The 25,189-nt window shown below is 43.1% G+C and overlaps 1 protein-coding gene across 1 annotated transcript in view; it reads right to left on the bottom strand.

Moving 5' to 3' along the window:
* Positions 1–25,189, bottom strand: part of MRPS18B (mitochondrial ribosomal protein S18B) — a 1,103,590-nt gene that overhangs the window by 396,785 nt on the left and 681,616 nt on the right. Inside the window, exon 5 of the mRNA XM_044084480.1 lies at positions 15,549–15,615. Coding sequence (XP_043940415.1) covers positions 15,549–15,615 — 67 coding nt within the window. The remainder of the gene's footprint in view (positions 1–15,548; positions 15,616–25,189) is intronic.

Below are 25,189 nucleotides of genomic sequence, written 5' to 3'. Positions count from 1 at the left end.
CACCGTTTGCATAGATTTTGCCTTATCCTCCATTTTCTTTAATACCTCCTCTGCCTTAACTCCAAACAGCACATCCCGCTGCAAAGGTGCATCCAATAATTTGACCGTAACATGATCTGGTAAAGTATGTTCTTTTAACCAAGCATGCCTTCTAATGGCAGAGCCTGTAACTGCTGCTCTACAGGAGGCCTCTAAGGAATCAAACCCACATTGCAAAGTATATTTTCCTACTTGTTCAGCTGCATGCAATAAATCCTGCATTTCTTTTACGTTACGAGGGTCTGAATCTGGAAGCATCTTTTGTTTCAACTGAGACATCAAAAATTGCTGATATTTTAGCATGTGAAACTGGCAATTCAAGGCTCTCATTGCTAAAGTTGCAGATGTATATACCTTCTTTCCCCATCTGTCTAGTGCTCTGGAATCGCTGTCAGAGGGAACTGGGTTTTTTGCTGATGAGGCCTTAATCCCTTTGGGTCCCTGAGAACTAGTTTCAGGGTCAGCAACAGGGCTTTTGTACAGAAATTTGTGAGAGTCAGGGACTCTGTAATATCTATCAGGTTTAACTGGGGCTGGGGGTAAGGAGTCAGGGTTCAAACTGGATTCAGTGTACACATCATCTACAATGTCTAAAACTGGTGGGATAGCAAGGGGTCTGTGTTGGGGCAATAAAAGGAAGTTTCTGAGTCTTTTCTTGGATTCTGAGTAATCCTGGCCTTCCCAATGGAAAAGCTCTCTCATGGTATGTAAGGTCTCCTCAAAGAAGTAATCCTCAGGCGGAGAGGCTGATGGAATTGATTCCTCAGCATCAGAATCCTCATAAGGGGGTAAAGAATATCCTAGGTCCAAGGAAGAGTCAGAGGAAATGGACACCTGGTCAGAAGATTCATAGTCTGCATCCTGCCTGGGCCTTTTATCAGGAGAGGGATGGGGTCCCCGATCAGGGTAATTAGGTCTTCGGCCATTTTTAGCATTTGTTTCTTAGGCATGGAAGCCTGTCCTGGAGAGAGTTGAGTCTGATTCTTAGCCTTTAAGGGGGGCTTAGACTTAACAGAGGGTTTAATAGTTAACTGGGTAGGTCTGAAAACACCCTATGTAGCTGTAGATTGCTCAGCTACTTAGGTTTCCTCTGTAGGTTTAGGATCGGTAAACTAAAGGCTTAGTGCGTCCGAAGGCCCAGCCAGCTCCACGTGGGAGTTGGAGGCGGTCTGTGGTTCTATGGAAGCGGTCGTCAGGGGCTGCATAGGCACCTTGCTGAAAACCGGAGAACTGGCGACTGGCCTAGAAGAGGCCTCGTCGCCCGTTTTGGGCCTCGGATGCCTGTCCTTCTCCTTGCGCTTTTTATGCATTGCGGTCGTCAGAATTTCTGATGGCATGGTGTAATTGAATTTTCTACCAAAATAATGTCAGGCAAAATCAAACCGACGTTTAATAGTGCCACTTGTTAAACCTAGCACAAAACTGACAACCAGTGACGTCGTGGTCAGGGCCTAGGCATGGAATACAATAGGAGTGGAAATCCTTATGAGGTATTTGCTTCCCACAAGAAATACAGTTATTAACTTTTACTGACACTGGTCTGAGGCAAGAAAAAGTTTCCCCAATGGGGTACTTAGCTTTTTTAGAAGAGTTCGGTTCCGGATTCGGAATGACCGGCACTTGTGAAATGCTTCTGCTTCGGGCACCGCGCGGCAAGAAAGACTGAAGAAAATGGCGTCGGCTGCATCTTATATACCCCTGTCGCACTGACATCTGGGAGGAGGTGACAGCAACCGACGCCGGACCAAGACTTTGGAACTCTGGCCGACTGCGGGACCGCCTGACGGCAGGATAACCCAAGTGTAATGACTGTAGCAGTGTAACACGATGAACATCAAGTCTCAGATCAGAGGATATAGGGATTTTCCAGTCTGAAATAGATGGCTCCTGATGACTCGGATCTAAGGACTCTGAAACCTAGATAGGAGTCAAAAGAGGAATTGGTAGTGGAGAAGTTGTGGATACATGGGCCTCCCCACCCGATGAGGTAGGAGATGAGAAAAAGGCAGGGTGGACTGCGCCGAGATGATCTTTCTCACTAGCCTCTCTACATCTTCTTCAGTAAGACTTCTAGATGACCAGTTGGTTAGAGCAGATGGAGATTTTAATCTTTCCAAAAAGGGAGAAGGCACACTTGATGGAACTGGGTCCAACAAAGGGGAGTACCTTGTTCTAGGCAAAGTCAGTAAGGTAGATATCTGAACTAAAGTCTATGGATCCGACGAATCTTTGCCCTTCAGAGACCTTTGGATCCAAAGAAGCCAGTGGATCCAAGGACTTGGACTTAAACAATTCCGAAGAAGGGGCTGGATCCAATAATTTCAGTTTCTTCTTCATAGGAGCCGAAAGAACTACAGGATTCAAAGAAGTTCTTTTCATGGATTTTTCTGAGGACATGCAGGATGCAGAAGAAGAAGTGCGCAGAGAAGTAAGCGGTGTCTTTATTTGTGTTTTCCTTGGATGGTCCACGATATAGCTTTGCCAAGGCATTAAGGCAAAAGTTCCTTTAGAATAAGCTTATTTCTGCGATCTACCAAACGCTCTAGGGTTAAAAGTGTGGTAGAACTCTTAATTCTCCTGGAGGTGGACAGGACCTAAGCAAAAAATACACAAAGTGTAATAGATGGACATAGGAATCTTCTGACTGCATTTTCCACATTTTTTGAACCCCGACAGGCTCTTTTCCTTGGCAGCCATCAAAAAAGCAAAAGACCAAGAACAACAACGGTAAATCAGTATCAAAATTACAACTTTAAATGGAAAAAAAAAAAAAATAGGTGCAGCAAAGGAAAGAAAGTACCAACAATAGTACTGAAGACTATGGCAAAATATAAAAGAGAGAGAGAAGTTGCTAACGACAGTAAAGAATAGTTGTGTAAAATCTTACCATAACCATGGATGTCCTTCTCTTCCATGTTGCAGTATTATGGCTCCTATACAAAAGCTTCAGCTTGGCTGTTGCAGCTGCTTGGGACATCACACACAGGGCCATAAACCAGGGGCCGTAAATGTGACGTCTGCACACGCAGACCTCAGAACTTGAAAGCTCAGCAGAAGGAGTAGAAGGCCCAGCAGGAGGAGATGCCAGTGAAGTCAGACACAGGGCCATGGAGCCCTTATGTGGTTTTCATAGGTGCCAGGGTACGGTACAGGATACCAGGGGGCTAAGGATATGTTGGACTGAGTAAGAGAAGGAGAAGTGGGTTTTTGGTGGGTGCGAAGGAATACTGCAACACGGAAGAGAAGGACATCTATGGTTATGGTAAGATTTTACACAAGTATTCTATGTCCTTCTATTCCTATGTTGTAGTATTCTTGTTGTGGGAGAGTACCACAGCTTAGTTGGAAGGAAGGGTGGTGGATGAAGAGTCTGATTCTACAAAGCCCTGTAGGACTGCCCTGGTAAATCCTGCCCATGCTCTGGAGACATTGTCTAACTTGTAGTGTTTGGTGAAAGTGTGAATGGTGGACCATGTGGCTGCTCCCATAATGGAAGCAGTGTCCAGGCCTTTGAGAAAGGCTTTGGAGGCTGCCATTGCCCTGGTGGAATGAGCTTTTACCCCCATTGAGGGTTGTTTGCCATGGTGTGAGTAACAGAGGCAAATGGATTTCCTGATCCAGCATCCGATGGTTTGTTTGGAGACTGCCATGCCAAAGGCCCAGGGGTGGAAGGAAACAAAGAGTTAATTGGATTTTCTCATGGATTTTTTGTCCAGGTAAAATCTTATCTGTCTGATTGGTTTAATGACAAATTGTTGACCACCTAAGGCATGAAGGAGGGGTAGTTCTTAGTGTTACCCTGTCCTTGTGGAAAGTAGTATAAGGGGGCAGGCCATTAAGGCCTGTAGTTCTGACACCCTTCTGGCTGAAGTTATGGCCACTAGCAGTACTCGTTTCCATGTACACATCTGTAGAGTAGCTGTCCCAGGAGGTTTGAATAGGTGCTGGGTTAGCTTTTCCAGAATGAGGTTAAGGTCCCAGGGTGGTGGAATGGGCTTTCTTGGAGGCCTAATGTGTAAGATCCCTTTTAAGAATAGCTTTACATCGAGCCTGGCTAGTAAGGGAGGGTCTAGTGGTAGGCAGGCTGAGATTGCAGAAAGGTGAACTTTTACTGAAGAGTACGAAAGTCCACCTTTACTAGTTGACACACATATGCAAGAACTAGGGGGGAATCTGCAATGCATGGGTCCCTTCCCTTGTCTAGACACTATTTTGAAATCTTTCCCATTTAGCTAGGTACGATTTTCTTGTAGTAGGTTTCCTGGCCTCCAATCAGGAGTGAAAGCATGTCCTCTGAGTAGTGGTGCCTGAAGGGAATTAAAAGTTTATCACCCACAGTGTCAGTGACAACATCTGCAAGTGTGGGTGGATGAGGGTTCCCTTTTGTTGTGTCAGAAGGGCCACATTGCGGGGTAACTTGTGGCGACTAACCTTGGCTAGATTGTGAAGTAGGGGGAAACAGTGCTGCCTTGGCCAGCAAGGCGTCACTAACAAGATTTTTGGTTTGTCTCTCTTGATTTGCAGGAGGACTTTCTGAATTAGTGGGATGGGAGGAAAGGAATATAGAAACTTCCCCTTCCAAGAAATGCTGAAAACGTCTACTCTCCAAGCTAGAGAGGAGTAGGTCTTGGAGCAGAAGGTTTGCAGTTGTCTGTTCTGGGGAGAGGCAAACAGGTCTATTTGAGGAGTACCCCACCGGTGGACAACGTCTAGGAAGATGGCCCTGTCCAGCATCCATTCGTGTTGTGGAGAGGATGTCCTGCTTAGAAGGTCTGCTTGTTTGTTGTCCTGCGAGGGGATGTAGGATGCCTGCAGGGACAAGTTGTAGTGAGAGGCTAGATCCCATACCAGTAAGGTTAGTCTGTACAGGTGGTACTCTTATGTTCCTCCCTTTGTTGAGGTACCACATAACTGTGGTGTTGTCTGCAATTACTTGGAAAACACCTGGTAGTAGCAGAGGACTGAAGATTTTCAGAGCCAGGAGGACTAATGTCATTTCTTTCACATTGATGTGTTTGGCCTTTAAGGAAGGGTGCCATGTGGCTTGAACCCTGTAGGATGCCACAGTGGCACCCCATCCTGAGTCTGATGCATCTGTATGCATAACCTGGGTTGGGACAGAAGGCTGGAGGGGAAGGCCCGCGTTGAGCTGGACTTGTTGAATCTACCAGCTGACCTCCACCTTTAGGCAGGGTAGGAGTGAGATTTCTTGCTCCAGGGGATTTTGGGACCAAAAGTTTTTTTTTTCAATACCACTGCAGCTTTCGCATATGCATTCTGGCTAGTGGAAGCATAGGGATGGTGGCTGCCATTAGGCCCAGGGTCCTTAGGAATTGCCTTGCAGTTATTACTTGGGTCTGCAGCAGGGCTTTGAAATGGGAGGTCAGGGAGCTGACCTTGTCATGGGGTAGAAAGGCTTTCATTATGTCTGTTTTGAGTCTGCAACCCAGAAATATCTCGTCTTGCTCTGGGATCAGGGAAGACTTTGGGAGGTTGAGAGTGAACCCCAGATTTTGTAGAAGGGACATGGTGAATTGCAGATGGGCTGAAAGGGTTTCTTTGCAGTCTGCTAGGCTCAAGATGTCGTCTAGGCTGGGATAAAGCTGAATTCCCTGTGTTCTGCAATAGGCAATGGCAGGAGGTGGGCATTTTGTGAACACTGAGGGCAATGGACAAACCAAAGGGCAAGGCAGTAAACTGGAAATGAGAGGAGAGTCCAGAGAAACGTAAACATTTCCTGTGGGAGGGTAGGATGGGTATGTGCAGATAGGCTTCTTTTAGATCCAATGTGGCCATGAAAGCCTTGGTTGGTATAAGAGGAAGTAAGCTTGGGAATGACAGCATTCTGAAGATGGGCACCTTAGAATAGATTTAAGAAGGAAAGGTCTAGGATAGGTCTCCACAGTCTGTCCTTTTTGGTCACCAGGAACAGTCGAGAGTAGAAGCATTTTTCCTCCTGTCCTGAGGGGACAGGTTCCATGGTACCCAAGTTCAGAAGGTATGCCAGGACCTGTGGTAAGAGGTGTCTTTGATTTCTGGGGGGAAAGGGAATGCATCTCAGGGATGGCTTTTCTTTCCAGGAGAGGAAGTATCCTGTTTGGATAATAGCCAACACCCATCTGTCTGTGGTGATGGTTTTCCAAAAGGGGAGGCAGGCGGAGAGGGGAAGGGGGACAAGGCAGTCACACATTGTTGGGGCCTTCTCTGTCTTGAAAAGGCTGACTAGGAGGAGGTTGTGGGGCAGTTAGCCTAAAAGTGGTTTGTCTTCTGGTACCTCTTTAGGTCTGGAGGAGGTAGTTCCAGCAGAGATTGGGTTACATCGGACAAATGTGGTCTTGGCAGGGTAGTTCCTGTAATATTTGGGGATTGGGAACGCCAACAAATGTCTGATGTCTTGCAATTCCTTGCTCTTTTCTTGCAGGTTTTTAAAAAGATCTGTAGGTTGTTTTCCAAACAGAAAATTGGGGTCCAGTGGGGCATCTAAAATCTTAGACTTAAAGTCTTCTACTAAGTGTTGACGTCTAAGCTAGGAATATCTCCTGAGGACAGAGGCAGATGCTGTAGAGCAAGCAGAAGCTTCTGCAGCATCATAGCTGCATCTAATTGAGTGTCTGGCTACTTGGGCAGCCAGAGATAGTTTAGAAGGGATGGCAGCTTTTGTAGGGCAGTCAGGAATAGTGGCCAGCAAGGTAGAGGCTTGACAAACTAGGTCCAAAGCATATTTGGTCATATGTGTCTGATAGTTGATGGCTCTAAAAGCCAAAGTAGAAGAGGTATAGACCTTCTTACCAATCCTATCCATAGATTTGCTGTCTTTGTCAGTGGATAAGAGCGAGGCAGACGGAATAAGTCTGGATTGTTTATCAGGATAAGTGGCAATCACTGCTGGGTCTGCCAGGGGAGGTTTGACTAGGAATCTTTGGTCATCAGGCACCTTGCAGAAGCAGTCTGGCCACTTAGGGGCAGGTGGCTGTGAATCTGGTGTCTTTGATGCAGAGGTAGAGGCATCCAAGTATGCAGGTATGACAGGTGGGATAGCAGAAAGGGAGGGGGATTCTACTTGTAAAAGTTCAAAATACCTCTTCTGAGTATCAGACATTTGAGAGGTATCCCATTTGAAATATTCTTTCATTTTGGTGATGGTTTCACCAAATGTAATATCCTCTGGAGGAGAGTCTCCCTCAACAGATTCAGCTGGTGAGTAGTACTCCTGAGGTGAAGCAATTTGGGAGGCGTAAGAAATGGATATATCAGAGGAGCAGTAGTAGGTGTCTTGCTCTTTTTCCCTGTTATGAGAGGCCATAGGAGGGAGAGAAGAGGCAGAAGCAAGTCTAGGGCTAAGCAGTGGGGGATAAGGCTGAAGGCCTAACAGCCATATTTATTTTTATCTGAAGATTCGAATAAAGTGCGTTTTTTATTGCTGGTGCGCAGTTTCCATTCTTTTGTGAACTTACATATTTATTTTTATTTATTTTATTTTACATTTGTTAACTGGGGGTGTCTGACTGAGCTGAAAAGGCCCTTTTTCAGCAGAGGCCCGGGGAGAAAAGCTCCACAAAGAAAAATTACAGACACATTTAGTTATTTAGACATGATCAGTATACACACAAATTACAAGAGACATGTTTTTACAGTGGTATGTGGCACATAAACAGTTACAGTGGAGAGAACAAACAAAAAAATATTAATTTTAAAAATAAAGGTAATTAATAGATTTGTGGTGTACAGCTGAAATTTGGAACATAGGTAGAATACATACATAGTACACAGGTACAGTACATACACTGTAGATTAGCCAGTGTTTGAGAGTAAGATTGAAAACTATTATCAAGTGCTCTAGATTTTGTATGTATCTGTTATCCGCTTTCACTAGCCTGGGGAGCAATCATGGCACTGCCAACTTTGCTTGAGATGTTGCCTGATGAGGTCTTTAAAGGAGGCTTTGGATGATGTGTTTTGAATGCTTGTAGGGACAGAGTTCCATTTATTAGCCACTGAACTACTATATAGTGCATCTCCAAAGCTATTGTAGCTGTTGGTGACTTCTAGTAGTAGTTTGCTTGATGATCTAAGAGACCTTTTGGCTGAGTGGTGATGTACTAGGTTTTTGAGGGCAGGACACTTACTGGGGAGGTAATAGATAGAATGACAGAGGCAGAGCTGATTGTAGGTTAGAAGGTTGGGCAGTTCAAGCCAGTCTCAAAGCAGTACAGTGATGAGTTCTACATGAGCAATTTGCAGCAAAGCAGGCAATTCTGTTATAGCAGGCTTCCGTTTTGCTTAGTTCAGTTTTGTTGAGATTAGTCAGAACGGGAGATGCATAGAGTAAGGTGGACAAAAGTTGGGAGCGAGCAATGGCTGATCTTGTGTTATTGGTAAGAAATGGTTTGATACGTTAGAGTGACCCCCAGTTTGGTATGTACTTTTTTAATAGTTAAGTTGAGATGACTATCAAATTTTAGGTGGGAGTCTATTATTATTCCCAATAGCTTAGCCTGTGCCACTGGAGCAATTGGAGTAGCATTTGTGGAGTAGATAGTGAATTGACCGTTAGTGTTTTTGTTAGAACTGGTTATAATCATAAGCTGAGTTTTCTTTGGATTGAGGATAAGCTGGGCTTTGGTAAGGTAGTTTTCAACGTCAGAGAATGCTAGTTGAGTTCTTTGCAGGAGGGTGGGAATGTTTTGGGCAACAGAGATTAAGGTAGTGTCATCTGCATACTGAATTATAGATGCATGCTGTGTGGAGGTATGGAGGTCATTTGTGAAGACTGTGAATAGTAGTGGTCTTAAGATAGAACCCTGTGGGACTCCTATAGTTATGGGCAGCTGAGGAGGGAGAGAATTTTCCCATTTCACAGCTTGGTACCTGTCAGTTAAGTAGCTTTGGAACCAGGTAAGAGTGGAATTTGATAGATGATATTGGTTTAGTTTGTTTAGCAGGATTTGGTGTGAGACTGTGTCAAATGCTTTGGACATATCCAAACAAAGAGTTGACACCTGTAGGCCTTCATTTTTGAGACGTTTTACTGTGTCTGTGAAGCAGAAGAGGGCTGTAGTGGTACTATGGGCAGGTCTGAAACCATGCTGAGTAGGTGACAGGATGTTGCTGTCTAGGAGATAGTTTAGCATCTGGGTATGGATGCATTTTTCTAGGATTTTGGCCAGGGGGGAGAGTAAAGCAATGGGTCTCTAGTTATTAATTTCAGTGGAGGTCCCGCCTTTATGTATGGGTGTGACATAGGATATTTTAAAGAGTTTGGGCACATAGTTTTCAACAACTGATCTGTTTATGAGAGTGGAGACTGGGATAGCAATAGCATCTGCTGTCAGTTTCAAGAAATAGCTGGGGAGTAGGTCGGCTGCTGTTGATGAGGTTTTTAGTTTGGAGAGCATGCTTTTGATTGAAGTGGTGGAAACTGTTTTGAGGGTAAAGCTTGTATTAGTGTTATTTGTGCTGGGGGGATAGTGAGGAAGGAACTGTCCTGTGATACTAAGGATAGAATTGAGTTCACAAAGTGGGAGATGAATTGTGTTTCGATGGGAACTTTAGTGTCAGGGGTGGTTGGTTTGGGGGTAGCCTTTTGGGTGGGTTTTATTAGCTGGTTTACAATTTTCCAAAATTTTTGCGGGTTGTGTTGGTATTTAGTTTGTAATGTTGTGTAGTAGGATTTTTTGTCCAGCCTAATGCATTTTTTGCACGGTTGCGCAGTTCTTGGTACTTAGTTAGGCTTTGTGTTTCTTTGTTTTTTTGATAGTAAAGCCAGGCAGTGTCTCTGGACTTGAGGATTTGTTTGGTTTCTTTACTGAGCCAGGGGTTTGTAGAGGTTCTAACCTTGATTTTGCGCAATGGAGCGACAGTGTCTAGGTGTTGGGAAATGTTTTGTTGAAATATGCTACAGCCTGGTCAAGTGGGAGGGTTTTTAGGGGGGGTCCAGTCACAGTTACAGAGTAAAGTGTTGAGGACCTCAGGAGAGAATTTTTTGTGTTTCTAGTGGATATATAGTTAGTGGTTTTGCATATGCTTGTTCTACTACGTATAAAGTATATTATGTTGTGGTCACTTAAGGTGTCTGGGAGACTGCCTGTGTGAGGGTACAATGTGGGGTTGTTAGTTAGGACCCAGTCAAGGATGGATTCCCTTTTGAGATTTTTTATCACATCTAGTAGGAATTTGGACTAGCTGCTGGTAGCCATGGAGATTTATTAGATTACTTGGTGGTTCTGATATACAGGTGAACCAATCTAGGTTGAAGTCCCCCAGAATAAAGGTTTCTTGTGAGTATGTGGAAGAACACCAGGATAAGAAGTCTTCAAGGCTAGCAGGTGTATTACCAGGTGGAATATAGATCACAACTGTGGTGATGACCTTTTTAGGGTGAAGATGAAGTTGTGAGATAAGTATGTCCCAATTATTGGGGGAGGGGTAGGAGTTTGGTAATTGACGGACAGTTAAGTTGCACTTGTGCAGTAAGGCAGTTCCACCCCCTTTACGAAGTGGTCTGTCTTGTCTAATGATATTGTAGCAGGTAGGGAGAACTTCTGAGTTAGCTATGTTTTTATTTAGCCAGGTTTCTGTTAAAGCAACTATGTCTGGGGAGTAGTGTGCTATTGTGGCCTGGAGTTCAGGTATTTTATTTTTGATACTTCTAATATTAATATTTAGCATTAAAAGATGGTTGGTTTTGCTGCTGTTGTTAATTTGCCCAGGGATGAAGAAAGTGGGGGTGTTATGTTCTGACATTTGTGTTGGAGCAGTTTGTGTTGGACAGGATGGATTTGGGCCTGGGTTGGGGTGGATATCCCCACTTATGATGAGCCTGGAGTTAAAATGGTTATACAGATGTTGGAGTTTGGTGAGGAGTGTGAGAAAGTATTGTGTTTTTTTGGAGTAGAAATGAGAGCATATGTGTTTAGTTCTGAATTTGGTCCGTTATGTAGTTCTTGAATAATTGTGGGAGATATTATAATGTGTGGTGTGTCTGTATACGAGAGTGCATAATGTAGTGTTGTGCTACTAAGTTTAGGGATATTGCTAGCGTGATAACTTGTGGTGTTGTAAAGAATTAGGAGAAGACAGACTAGACTTAGTTGTGTGATAGTCATGGTTATAAAGTTTAAGTTGTTTCTAGGTGGGGGGTCTGAATAGGAATTATAGGGTTGCACTCTATGTGGATGGGGAAGTAGTGTGGGTGATGTAAAAAATGCCTAGTGGGAATGAGAGTGATTGGGAGTATTTTGTGTGGAGCAAGTTGGTGTTGTATAATGTGATATGACTTGAGGAACTGTGATTTGTGGAGGTGAAGTGAGGGTGAGCTGTGGGTGTGATTACTATAAATGTAGAGGTAGTGGGGGCGGGAGGGAATAGGGGGCAGGGCAGGGAAGCGGAGAGAGCCCGAGCGTTAGCGAGGGCGAATGGAGCAGGGCAGAGCCAACCAAGACAAGAGAAAAAAGTAAGTATTACTTTACAAATCTGAACAGTTTAAACAAATTCCTGAGGTCTAATGGCTTACCGGCAAGCAGAATGTAATTGCTGAAGAGCACTTGTGTCCTGGTGGGAGACTAGAAATTTAAAGATGGCTCCATGCTCAGCAGGATTCTAATATAGACTTTGTATTGGGGGAGGGAGATAGCACAAGGGGTGTAAACCAGATGGAATGCAAAGAAACCAGAGAGGCAATCAGTGGAAATCAGTGAAGGCCTCAGAGGGGGTAAGTAATAATTCAAACTACCTGTAAAGTGAAGGAGAGAAGAGACAGCAAAGTTTATTACGGTTGGGAGTGTGTCTTCACATTGACTTGCTGATTAGTAACCAGTTTGTGCACAGATTAGAGTAGGGAGATACATTGGCAATGAACGGGAATGTATAGAGATGCAAATAAACAGGTGGGCCTCCAAGTGATACAAACTAAGGCAGAAAGCACTGAGAGGGCTGCTTGATGGTTAATTTAGTCACAGGGATGTGAATTAAATGTATACGGTCTATTGGACATTTAGGATTACTGTACTAGTGGGGGGGGGGGGAGAGACACAAGGCTACAACAGTCAGTTTTATTAGCAAGCATAAAGATCTGCATCAAGGAAAAAATGAAGGACTGCCAGTCAGGTATGCCTTCTTTCAAACCAAAAAAGAGCACTAAGCGTTGTGAGTCCTCGGTGATATTTTTATTACAAATAGTTAAGCGCTTTTGTCAATACCAGTTGACTTACTCAGAACACTCCAAAAATACAAAAATTTAATTTAAATAATGCCAACTCAATAATAATTGGTTAATTCTTCCACCAATGGTTTAACGGAAATAACCCTAGTTCATAAATATAAAACACTGCTCATGAATATTAAGTATAACATTTTGTTAAAAACACACTTTTAAAACATAATTAATACATTGTTGCAATGCCATAATGTCCAAAAAATTGTTCTTCACAGTATGAAATTCAGTCATTATGTTCCTTATTAAAGGTGTACCCTAAAGAAACCTTAAAAAGTTTATTTATACATATATAAAAAAAACTTTTTAGATACAAATATTAAACCTGCCCTGCTTTTTCTCTTAATATTGGCAGTATAGTTAGATGATCATTTAACCAGGGAAAAAAGTTTGCAGCCAGCCTTAATTACCATTACAGTCCTTTTTTACTGAGAACATTTTGCCAATTTCCTCCTCTAGCTTCAATATGGACATTGTCAAGAATGGCAAATTTAAAACCACAAAAGTCATCACATTGTAAACTGTGTTTATATAAGGCATTAGTTTCCTTCTTATTTTTTATGTCGTAGAGGCGTTCATAAATCCTGGTTTTAAATAACCTCTCAGTTTTTCCAACATCAAATAATATACAAGTATTACACCTAGCAATGTATACCAGCTTACTTGAAAAGCAATTACCCCTTCTCAAAAACACAATATTTTTATTTTGGTTAGCTAGGGAAATAGAGCTTTCCTGTAGAATATAAGAGCAATAGGGACATATACCACAAGGCCTGTTCCCATTAAAATTTCCCTGTTCACCTTTGTTTTCAATTCTCCTTTCCAAAACCGACTTTAAATTGGGTCCTATTTTGGTGGAAAATATAAGTTTTTCACCCAATACCTGAAAAACTTCAGAATTAGTTTTAAAATGCTCCAATTTTTATAAAGTATTTCCTTAAATCCATAATACAAGAGACTATATTGGACAATACATGCCTGTTGGAAATCAATTTTAGGTATGCCTTCTTTGGTCGAGGCCATATGTTTGTTTTTTTTGTTTCTTTTTGATTGGTGTAGATGCAGGCACAGGCCTGGAGTCGGATGATGGTCTAACAGTAGCAGCATCCGAAGGAGGGATCCTGGTCAGAGGCTCTGCTAAGTCTGGTCCCCCCTCGACCTCGGCAGTAGTCAGGGTCTAGGTTGGCTCCGGGGACGTGCCGGCCGTCAACTGAGAAACGGCTTCTATGAAGGTTGCAGCTGAAGTCGATGGATCCACTGGGCGTCCCTCAACTCCTAAACTGGAAGCTGGCAGGGTGTCCGATAGCGAAGCAGCAGAGGAAGAGGGCCTGGGAAACTTGGCCTTCTTACGCGGAAGTTCTGTCGAGGCCTCTGAGGCGGGATCCATTCTAAGGGCTAACCGTTTAAGCTGTTGGTTCTCCAAGTAAAGATTAAGAGTGGCCAGATGGCTGCAAAGGGTCTTGGGTAAAGGACTGACAAATGGAGCAGGAGTTGCAATTGTGCTCCCGGCCTAAGCAAAAAATATAGCGGTCATACGAGACTTTATGGGGTATCTGGCGCCTGCACTGGTATTTACCCTTTTTTGCTGATATCGGCTATGAATTACTACAACAAACCAAGCTTTAGCAAGTGTTAGTAATAAGAAAAAAACCCAACGGGGTACTTAGCTTTTTAGACGTTTGTGGTGAAGGAGCAAAGAACACAATGCATCGGTCTATGGCTGAAAAGTTCTGAGGTCTGTGCGTGCAGACGTCACATTTAAGGCCCCTGGTTTATGGCCTTACGTGTGACGTCCCACGCAGCTGCAACAGCCAAGCTGAAGCTTTTGTATATGAGCCGACATACGGGTCTCCTGTGGTGGAAAATCCCACAACAAGAATACTGCAACACAGGAATAGAAGGACATCTAGAAATACCACTAACCGTAAAAAGGAGAGAACAGAGATTTTGGTGGGCAGATTGGTCGGACAAGGGAGATGATTTTTCTGAGCTATGATACAGAATCAAAACTGCTTAGACATGGTAAGGGCCTTGCTGTGCCTAATAATGGTGGTTGCCAAAAAAGCAATTACTAGAAAATGGAAATCAAAAGCTAAACCAACTGTACTGGAAGTAGTGAATATAGCAACAGAGAATATAGCAACAACTGGAATTGACATCTTTAGGAAAGGGTAGGAGCAAACTACATAGGAAGAAATGGAACTGTGGGAACAATATTTACAAGGGAGGAATGAGGTTTAAAAGGTGGCAGGACTTAAATGAGCTATATAATTTTTGACAGAGAGTGGGTAGAGTATAAGTGATGTATAATGTTTGCAAGTGGGAGTGTGTCAGTATGGTTTGTGATGTAAAATGCTTGGAACTAGGACTGTGTTGGTGTGGTATGTTTTCCATTTATAGAAATGTATTAATTTCCTACATAGTAAGGGTTTAATAAAGATGTTCCTTGTTTAAATAAAAGGTAGGAATATAATAATTTATGTAATATTGCTTAGGTTATATGATATACAGTAATATATGTGAAGTATGTTTGTTATTTTAATATAGCTTGATTACTTTCATATGAATATAAATTTGCCTATGTCACACGTGATAATTTAATAAAGGTGTTTGAAGAAAAAGGGTAAGGGAGAAAACTAACTAATTAACAAAAAAACTTTTGTTACAAGATTTTATAACTTATTAAAGGTAAAAAATTAAGTATTAAAGCTACTTATCACCCCAAGCTCAAGAGAACGAAGAACGTCTTTTTGCTGGAAGCGGCAAACGAGATCTCAGACAACAGTGATTGGTGCATTCTGGGTAAGGGAGAAGCTCGAGAGTTCAAGATTTACCTGAGCTTTTACAGGGGCTGAGTCGGATCCAAGGGCTCAGATCAGAACCCATCAGTTGAGGACAGAATGAAAATTGACAACAGTACAATATGTTTTTTTTTTTAATATGCCTGCAAGAAAAACTAGAGACAGACACCAAACTGTACAACAGTAAAAAGTCTCAGAAATCTGGGACAGAAGAGAAACACAAAACTATAACAGCCCCGTCCCATTTTTTTCCCCCACAAGAATGCATAAGATAAATTAAAATTCCATGATCTAAGCTCTTTGCGTCACCTGCTTGGATAAGGATACATTCTAAGGCATCTGCTAGAAAAACGTAGCCCATTTTTGGGCAAAAAAAGTGAGGAGAAACATACACCTGTGCTTAACTTTATGAGAATTAATGAAGATAGTTCTCTTGGCCATAAGATAGCAACCACACCTAGTTTGAAACTCAATGAAAAAGTAAACAAAACACTTACCCGTTCGAGTTGCATCAAGGATGATACCTGTATATGGTGACACAAACTGCTGTAGAAGCTTTACATTCTGAAAACAAAATTAAAAATAAATAACTATAAATGTACTAAAAAGTTTAATTGAATAAAATCTGTAAAAACATTTTGTATTATTTTTTAAAATAAAAGTCAACTGAAGATTTTCTATATTTCTGGGCAAGTTGCAAGCATACATGAAGACTAGGTTTCACACCTGTGGCAGTGCAATTTTCTTCAGAAACAACTATCAAGAAACTGCACACAATAAAGGACTTAATGGGCAAATTAACACTTCACTGTTATGCAAGTACTGTTATGCAGCCTGTATAATCTGAATACATGTTTTTCTAACAAATATGATATAAAACGTTTGTTATTCCTTTGAAAGACTAATGTTGTTGTTTGTCTTTCGGCTTTTCCCGATTACGGGTCACCACAGTGGAACTCCGGTCCGCTAATGATTGGCAGTTGTTTTTTATGGTGTCGAGCTGCCAGCCCGATGCCCAACCTTCAACGAAGGCATGCCCATTCAACGCATGACTTTCGAATGCCCACTCGACCGCAGGGAGGATAGAAACACACAGACTGCAGGGAAGAGCAAAAGCACTGAAAGTTGCACATTAACACCTGCAGACAACAGTACAGTACTGTAAAATTATAGTACGCTCTCCATAAATCAGGTCATGGTAACTGGTGGTATACTCTGGTTATGTTTTGCACTTCCATACATAGTCAGGTAGCTCGTATTACTGTTGTACATTAAGAATATTTACCATAACAAGTGATCTGCAGGGAGAGGTTACTGTAACAGTAAATCATGACACTTAGGTTTATCCACATGATGTGTATTCTGTATTGCCAGAATTTATGATAGTAGTGGCATTTTCTCTGTGAAAGAAGCCGTAGAGGCATCACAATTGCTAGGTCCCGATACATGGTGGCATGAGTCTTCTTAATATATATCCCATATTGTTCCATGTTCTAAGATTATTCAACCCAGAATTCTATACAGGGATAAGCTTTTGTGGTAGGCAGACAGCTATGCATAAGTAGTGTAATCAAGCCTGTACATGTTCATAGAAAATAGTCTGAAGCCATGTAAATGTGCCTAAAACACCTCTACCAAGATATTCTTCACTTTGTAAAATAATGTCATATAAAATACATACGCTACAGTAAAAAGATAATTTACAGTATACATGATTTTATTTTTTTCTATTCTTTAATCTTAACCCTTATAAAGAAATATATAAACATCAATATCCATATGTAAAAACAAGCTATTTAGTTTAAGAGTTAACAGAAACTACACTGCTACATTTGTATACAGGAAAACCTCATGTGAAGAAGGAATGCAGTGAAAGTCAGTAGAAAAGTATTTACTTCACTACAGAAAGTGCACAACATAGCAATATAAAACAAAAAATCACTATAAAAAAGTAACTAATATTGGCTCTGGGTTGGTGACTCATAGCTTGTGGAATCTGTTGCCCTATGGTTAAGATGGGATCATGCCATGCCTGAAACAACCCACAGACCAGTGAAGGCATGACCATCTAAGCTAATGATGGTAGCCTTTGCAGGCAGCATGTGTGGAAAAGTGCTTACCTCCCCGTAGAAGGGCACAGGTGATTCCTGCAATTGTGTGGGTGCTCACATCACCAACAGGTAGAGTTCAAGCCATACCACACAAACTCTCGACCCAGTAGGGAATGAATGGGCAGCCAAGGCAAACACTTGATAGTCTGTAAGCACGGGGATAAACAAATGCATCCAAGTAAAAACATGACTTGATATTAAGTAAATCTTACAAATACTGCTCACGTAGTGAACAACTAAAAAATATCTCTCCTGTGACTTTGAAAGATAAAATCTTGACTATAAAAGACTTCATAATGCAATTACAAGGTAGCAGTGTACAAAAGGCTATCAGAGATATTCAGAAACAAAAAATACTGTACACTGTTGTGATAAGGTTAAAAAAACTAACCAGTATGTTAAGTGGCAATATGCAAAGAGACAATTCAGAAACATGAAGCACAATCACTCTACAGTAGAAACAAAATGGTGTGCATCCTGTAGATTCCTTAATCACTAGTCTTTGGCTTTTTCATCCTTCTTTGGTACTGCTTACCCTTATGCACCTTCTATAACCTGCTAGCAGATAAGCTTATTGGTCCAGCAGTAAAAGCTTCTTATGTTCTGAGAAGGCATGGAGACTGGTGCTGAAACAGAAGGGACTTCTTAATAAAAAAGAAGAGTATTAGCTCTGTTCGTATACAGGAATAAACGCTGACTATAACCCACTCAAAATGAGTTCAAATGGTCACTCGAGTGCCTCTCGGAGTTGCCATAGGTGAGGAAAGGAATGACTAGGCTGAAGTCTGATCACCTCTCTGGTGGGGGGGGGGGGGTTGGGCATGCTGTCTGTGGCTGAATCCCCAAGTACAGACCATGACTGTGTGGGGGTTGCTGTCTAGAGAGGAGGTGGTCACTAACTATATTATGTGGAAGTATGAGGAAATTTCAGGTTCACTGCATACACAGCTCCTTGGACACTCCAAGCATGAAAAAGGGACCATAAAGCTTAGCACAAAAATCTCACCCCCTAATGTGCAGATGATGGCACCCAGTCCCAGTCTGCTCTACTTTTCAACACAGGGAATGAATAGGCTTATAGGCCTCTCAACCCAAGAGATCATGAGTTGACCAAAAGATTATCTAGCTGTGAATCCAGCAAACTACTCTTATCATAGGAAGTTACTAGGATGTTGGCCCTGAGGTCCTTATAAGCCTAGCCAAGAGTTTAGCCCATGTATAGACAAATCAGCAGCCAATCCCCCTGTCCAGCAGGGACATGGGTGACATTCCAGGGATGTATTTTTTATTTCCCATCCAGTTATCCAGCTTGCACTTAAAAAGGGGTAAAGAGGTATTCTGCTTGATGTGGAAAGGGAGTCTATTCCACAGATGGGGGAGTCTCTGGGACACAAATCTGTCCTGCCAACAAGTCCTACCATCATCGGGGAAAGCCATTAGACATACATCTGCACCTGAATATGCTTTCCTGCAGCAGGTAATCGTGATGCTAACCCCATCTGATCATGTATGGAGTTATCAATATCAACAGTTTGGTAAACTTAAAATATTCTGCCTCTTAAAAAAAATTAACTAAGTTCTGGGCTAGGTGTTTAAACTATTTCTTCTGAACATTAGATTACAAACATGTCAATATGTGCTTGGTAACTGCTCTAACACCTTGAATTGCAGAAATGCAGCTTTACTTCCACACCTACCTACCACCTTGCCCTCTATTTGCTGGCAGTAACCACAGAGTTACAGTCAGATCACACCATTTTTGAGACTATAATTTTTACAGCTGCTAAGTTTGCCATCAGATTTCTAAACAAGCAAATTTTCTCTTTGTGAACCCTATACAATAGTCACTTTGTTTAGGATGTGGTGGCTTGGTATTTGGATCTACAGTGATTTCACCAAAAAGGATTCTGAAAAGATTCAACAAAATGTGAAATGGCCAATGCTTTGGACTGGTCTATCCTTAAAACATAATATACGTACTTTAGGGAAAGGACACTTTTTTTTAATTGATCATTTTAAAAACGGTTTCTCATTAAATTAAGGATGGTCTTTTAGGAGACTGGCTGCACGTACATAACCAGAATAAACAAATGTTATCATCGTCAGCAGCAGCATCATCTGTGCCACAGCAAATAAGTTAAAAACTTTGGTCAACGTAAGACAATTCATCTTCATCATGCTTTTATGAAGCAGCAGAGTACAAAGGATTAATCCAAATAAAATGACGTCGGGTAGCAAATCTAGGAGGCTCTCTCTCTCTGACGCCCTCCCTGTGGGAGTAACAAAGACATGTTGTTCACATTTCAAGTAGTTTATTCAGTTAAGTAGGTAGATGGGCAAGTGTTCTTGTTCTAATACATTACATTCAACAGGTGAATTATTTAAAGATAGTTACAGACAATGATGGGAGGGTCTGGGGAGCTGACTGGAGGAAAATATGGGAGATGGAAAAACAAGGAGCCAATCCAAAAGCTTAGAGGTTAGTCCCTTATTTAAATATTCCTAAAAGACCTACCCCACACTGATTACATCATCTAGCCTGACCCTGGGTCCCATGACCCCCCCCCCCCCCCAGAGATTGGTTAAATGCCCTTCCACCTGATCCCTCACAGTTTCCAGCCCTTTATCTAGCCTGGCACACAGCTATCTAGCCCTCTTTTGAACCGACATTGCCACCTGGAACCTGAAGACACGAAGAATCTGAACAGAAGAGCCCTCACTAACTTCTAGAGCCAGGAAGAGGCTTGACAGTGAAGACCTCAGACTGAACACCATAGAATCGTGCTTTGAGATGAGTGGCATTCTCTAAGTCACAGTGGGTGCTCCACAAGAACCGGTATAGATGTTTTAGTCATTTGTCCTGCAATTTACAATGTCTATAATTTGCAGTAAAACTATTATCCCAGGGCACCACTTCCCACTGCTCTATTCACTGCACCATATGCGGAGTTTCCCTATGTTCAAAGAAGATCTGAGATACTTATATTTATCTTGTATAGTCTGCAGTTCACCACTTGGTGGATTTTTATTCCATGGGTGCAAAACACCTATAAAAAAAGTTCTGAGCTCTCAAACTGTTCTTACATTTTCGCTCTTACTTCTACACATTCATGAGCTCTGTAAAAATGAGCATTATGACTTATTTCCACACTAAACTATTTATCTGAATGCATGTATTTTTCAAACTATAGGAGGCACCTTCTAAGTGACTACCTCCCCTGCATATAAAAAGTTCTGCCTTCATCAAGAAGAAGGATGGAGACTTAGTCATATACATGAGCCTTACATAAGCAGGCACTGTAATCCTTTTTGCCAAACGAGAGAAGATTAGTCTTTCATAATGCATTTCAGGAACTATTAGCCCCATAAACGTGGACATGTGATACAATAAGGACAAGTCAGAATGGAAAAAATTCTGTAATGAAGCTTACTTAATTTGCTTCAATGAATGTGAGCCCCAAAGGCAGATACAGCCTCTCATATTACATGTTTTACAAAACAGGCCATTAATGTCTGTTAAGAGCCTTGTAAAATTGGAAGTTATGTACTTGCCATAACTTGGCATCTGTGTTGTCCATTTTCATTCTTCCTCACTGATGGGTAATGAATCTAACTCTTGGATCAGACTCTGCTGCATTTTTCAGACTTGGATCCCAGTCTTGTGCTCCTCCCATAAAGTTCTACACCTTCCCCGGCTTCCTCAGATCAAGTTTGCCGACTTAACAACTATTGGACAGAGACAGAAACAGAAAAATATCAGAGGCTCAAACCAGGAAAGAATAGTTGTGTTAGACCTTACCATAACCATAGATGTCCTTCTCTTCCATGTTGCAGTATTGTAGTTGTGGGATTTCCTGCCCTCAGGCAACTCGTATGTCAGCTCCTATATAAAAGCTTCAGCTTGGCTGTTGCAGTGTGCATGGGACATCAGACGCAAGGGCATAAACCAGGGGCCTTAAATGTGATGTCTGTACACGCAATCTTCAGAGCTTGAAGACCAGCAGGTAGAGAAGAAGGCCCAGCAGGAGGAATGCCAGTGGTTTTCAGGTGTGTGACCTTGGTGTCCTACAACAGCAGAGGTAGGTCCAGGTATTAGCTGGGACTAAAGGAGAGTGAATCTGGGGTAATGGTGGGTGGGAAGGAATACTGCAACATGGGAAGAGAAGGACATCTATGGTTATGGTAAGGTCTTACACAACTATTCTATGTCCGTCTATTCCTATGTTGCAGTATATTCTAGTTGTGAGAGAGTCCCACAGCTTAAGAGGATGAGAGGGTGGCGGATGCTGAAGAGGATTCTACAAAGCCCTGTAGGACTGCCCTGGCAAATCCTGTCTGTGCTCTGGAGACTTGGTCAAGTTTGTAATGTTTGGTGAAAGTGTGGATAGGGGACCATGTGGCTGCTTCCATTATGGATGCCATGTCCAGACCTTTAATGAAAGCCTTCGAGGTTCCCACAGCCCTAGTAGAATGGGCCTTTACTCCCACTGGGTTTTTTTTTCCATGGTGAGAGTAACAGAGACAAATAGTTTTCCTGATCCAGCATGCAATGGTTTGTTTGGAAACTACCTTGCACAGGGCTCTGGGGTGAAAGGAGACAAAGAGCTGCTTAGATTTCCTAATGGTTTTGGTTTTGTCCAGGTAGAATCTTAGTTGCCTGTGCACATCCAAGAAGTGCAGTATCCTTTCCCCTTCATTAGTGGGGGAGGGAAAAAGTGGGTAGATGGATAGATTGGTTAAGACACAAGTCATTGACCACCTTGGGCATAAAGGAGGGATTAGTTTGCAGGGTGACTCTGTCTTTATGGAAGGTGGTGTAGGGGGGGCAGGCCATTAAAGCCTGCAACTCTGACACCCTTCTGGCTGAAGTGATAGCCACCAGAAGTACGGTTTTCCATGTACACATCTGTAGGGAAGAAGACCCAGCCGGTTCGAAAGGGTGCTGGGTTAGTTTTTCCAGGATGTAGTTAAGGTCCCATGATGGAAGGAAAGGTTTCTTTGGTGGTCTCATGTGTAAGACCTCTTTCAGGAAGAGCTTTACGTCAAGCCTGGCTAGCAAGGAGGATCAACGGGCAAGCAGGTTGATATAGCAGAAAGGTGTACTTTCACTGAAGAGTACGAAAGTCCACTTTTAATCAAGTGACACACATAAGAGAGAACAAGGGGAGCATCAACAGAGCAAGGGTCCCTTCCCTTGTCCAGACACCACTTTGTAAATCTTTCCCACTTAGCTAGGCAAGATTTTCTGGTGGTAGGTTTCCTTGCCTCCCTCAAGACTGAAAGCATGTCCTCCAAGTAGTGGTGTCTGAAAAGAATCGAAAGTTTATCACCCACAGAGTAAGGGATAACATCTGCAAATGTGGGTGGAGGAGAGTTCCTTTGTCTTGTGTCAGTAGGTCCACCTTGTAGGGTAACTTGTAGTGATTGCCCTTGGCTAGATTGTGAAGAAGGGGGAACTGGTGCTGCCTTGGCCAGTAGAGAGTCACTAACAAGATTTTTGGTTTGTCCTTCTGGATTTTCAGGTGGACTTTCTGAATCATTGGGAAGGGGGGAAGGCATAAAAAAACTTCCCCTCCCAAGAGATGTTGAAAGCGTCCACTCTCCATGCTAGAGGGGAGTAGGACTTTGAGCAAAAGGTCTGTAGCTGCTTGTTCTGGGGGGAGGCAAACAGATGTACTTGTGGAGTACCCCACTGGTGGACTATGTCTAGGAAGAACCCCCCATCCAGCATCCATTCGTGCTGTGGGGAGGAAGTCCTGCTTAGGAGATCTGCTTGCTTGTTGTCCTGCAAGGGGATGTTGGTCCCCTGCAGGACCAAGTTGTGGCGAGAGGCTAGGTCCCATATCAGCAAGGTCAGTCTGCCCAGCTGATAGGCCTTTTTTCCTCCCTGTTTGCTGAGGTACCACATAACAGTGGCATTGTCTGTCACCATCAGGAGCACCCCTGGTACCAGAACGGGAATAAAGGTCTTTAGAGCTAGGAAGACTGCTGTCATTTCCTTGACATTGATGTGCTTGGCCTGAAGAGAAGGGCGCCACTTTTCTTGGACCCTGTAGGATGTCAGTGTCACCCCCCCCAACCTGAATCTAAGGCATCTGTATGCATTGTTTGGGTTGGGGTGGGGGGCTGGAGTGGGAGTCCCGGGTTTAGCTGGACTTGTTGGATCTACCAGCTGATTTCTGTCTTTAGACAGGGAAGGAGGGAATAACCTGCTCTAAGTGATGTAGGTGTTGGGACCAAATGTTTTTGGGGTACCACTGTAGCTTGCGCATGTGCATTTTGGCCAGTGGTAGCATGGGGATGGTTGCTGCCATTAAGCCCAGGAGACAAAGAATTTGCCTTGCTGTCACCTTCTGGGACTGTAGGGTTTCCTGGAAGCGGGAAGTCGGGGACAGAACCTTGTCCTGTGGGAGAAGGGCCTTCATTTTGTCCGTTCTGATTCTGCAGCCTATTAAAATCTTGTCCTGGATTGGGTTCAAGGAGGACTTTGGGAGGTTGATGGTGAACCCTAAATTTTGCAGAAGGGACATGATGAAGAGCTGATGCCTTGAGAGGGTAATCTCTGGACGCTGCTAGGATTAGGATGTCGTCCAGATATGGGTGAATCTGGATTCCCGGAGTTCTGCAGAAGGCAATGGCTGGGGCTAGGCACTTTGTAAAGATTCGGGGGGCAGTGGATAAACCAAAGGGCAAGGCAGTAAATTGGAAATGAGAGGAAGGTCTAGAGAAATGCAGGAATCGTCTGTGGGAAGTCCTGATGGGTATGTGCAGGTAGGCTTCTTTTAGGTCCAGGGTGGCCATAAAGGCCTTGGCTGGAATGAAAGGCAGCAGAGGGGGAGTGGCAGCATTTTGAAGGAGGGTACCTGAAGGTGTACATTTAGATAGGAAAGGTCTAAGATGTGTCTCCAGGGTCCACCTTTTATGGGGACCAGGAAGAGATGGGAGTAGAATTCCTTTCCTTTCAGTAATGAGGGGACAGGTTCTATGGTGCCTAGCTTTAGCAGGTCTGACAAAACTTGTGGCAGGAGATGAACCTGCCCTGTTTTTGGGGGGAAATGGAATACCTTTCCTGGGTGTTTTTTCTTTCCAGGATAGGAAGTAACCTTTTTGGATAATGGATAGGACCCAATGGTCTCTGGTGATGGATTGCCAGAGGGGGAGACAGAGGGGAAGGTGTGCACAGAGTGGTAAGTGGGAAAGGCAGTCACCCATTATTGGGACCTGCTCTGTCCTGAAAGGCTTGCTTGGGCTGAGGAGGTGGTGTGGTAGGTCTTCTTGCCCCTCTTCGAGATCTGGAAGAGTAAGCGACAGTCTACGGAGGATTACGCCTTACAAAGGTGGTTCTATAGCAGGATAGTTCCTATAATACTTGTGAATGGGAGACACCAGCAGATGTTTGATGTCCTGTAATTCTTTACTTTTTTCCAGCAGATTCTTGAAAAGGTCTGCAGATTGTTTACCAAAAAGAAAATTGTGATCCAGAGGGGCATCCAGGATCTTGGACTTGAAGTCTTCTGGTAGATTCTGTAGTCTCAGGCAGGAGCACCTCCTGAGGACAGAAGCAAATGCTGCAGAGCGGGCAGATGCTTCTGCAGCACCGTAGCTGCATCTGATGGAGTGCCTGGCTACTTGCTGAGCATGCTTAGTCATATGGGTTTGAAAATTTATGGCTCTGAAAGCCAAAGTGGAGGATGTGTATACCTTCTTTCCCATCCTATCCATATATTTGCTATCTTTATCTGTGGGTAGAAGGGCGGTGGAAGGCAGCAGTTAGACTGTTTATCAGGAACAGTGGCAATGACAGCTGGGTCCGCCAGGGGAGGTTGAACTAGGAGTTTTTGCTCCTCTGGCACTTTATAAAAGCAGTCAGGGTGCTTAGGGCCAGAGACTGGGAGTCTGGGGACTTAGAAGCTGAATTAAAGGAATCCAAGTAAGCAGGTAGAATCGGGAGGGGGGGGGGACAGCTGAAGGGGAAGGTGATTTAACTTGAAGCAGCTCAAAGTACCTCTTTTGGATGTCAGTCATTT

This window comes from Protopterus annectens, chromosome 9.part0 (assembly GCF_019279795.1).
Source record: "Protopterus annectens isolate FY-2018-M chromosome 9.part0, PAN1.0, whole genome shotgun sequence".
Classification (NCBI taxonomy): Eukaryota; Metazoa; Chordata; order Ceratodontiformes; family Protopteridae; genus Protopterus; species Protopterus annectens.
Note: the sequence above shows the minus strand (reverse complement) of the source record. Positions and strands in the feature narration are given on the sequence as shown.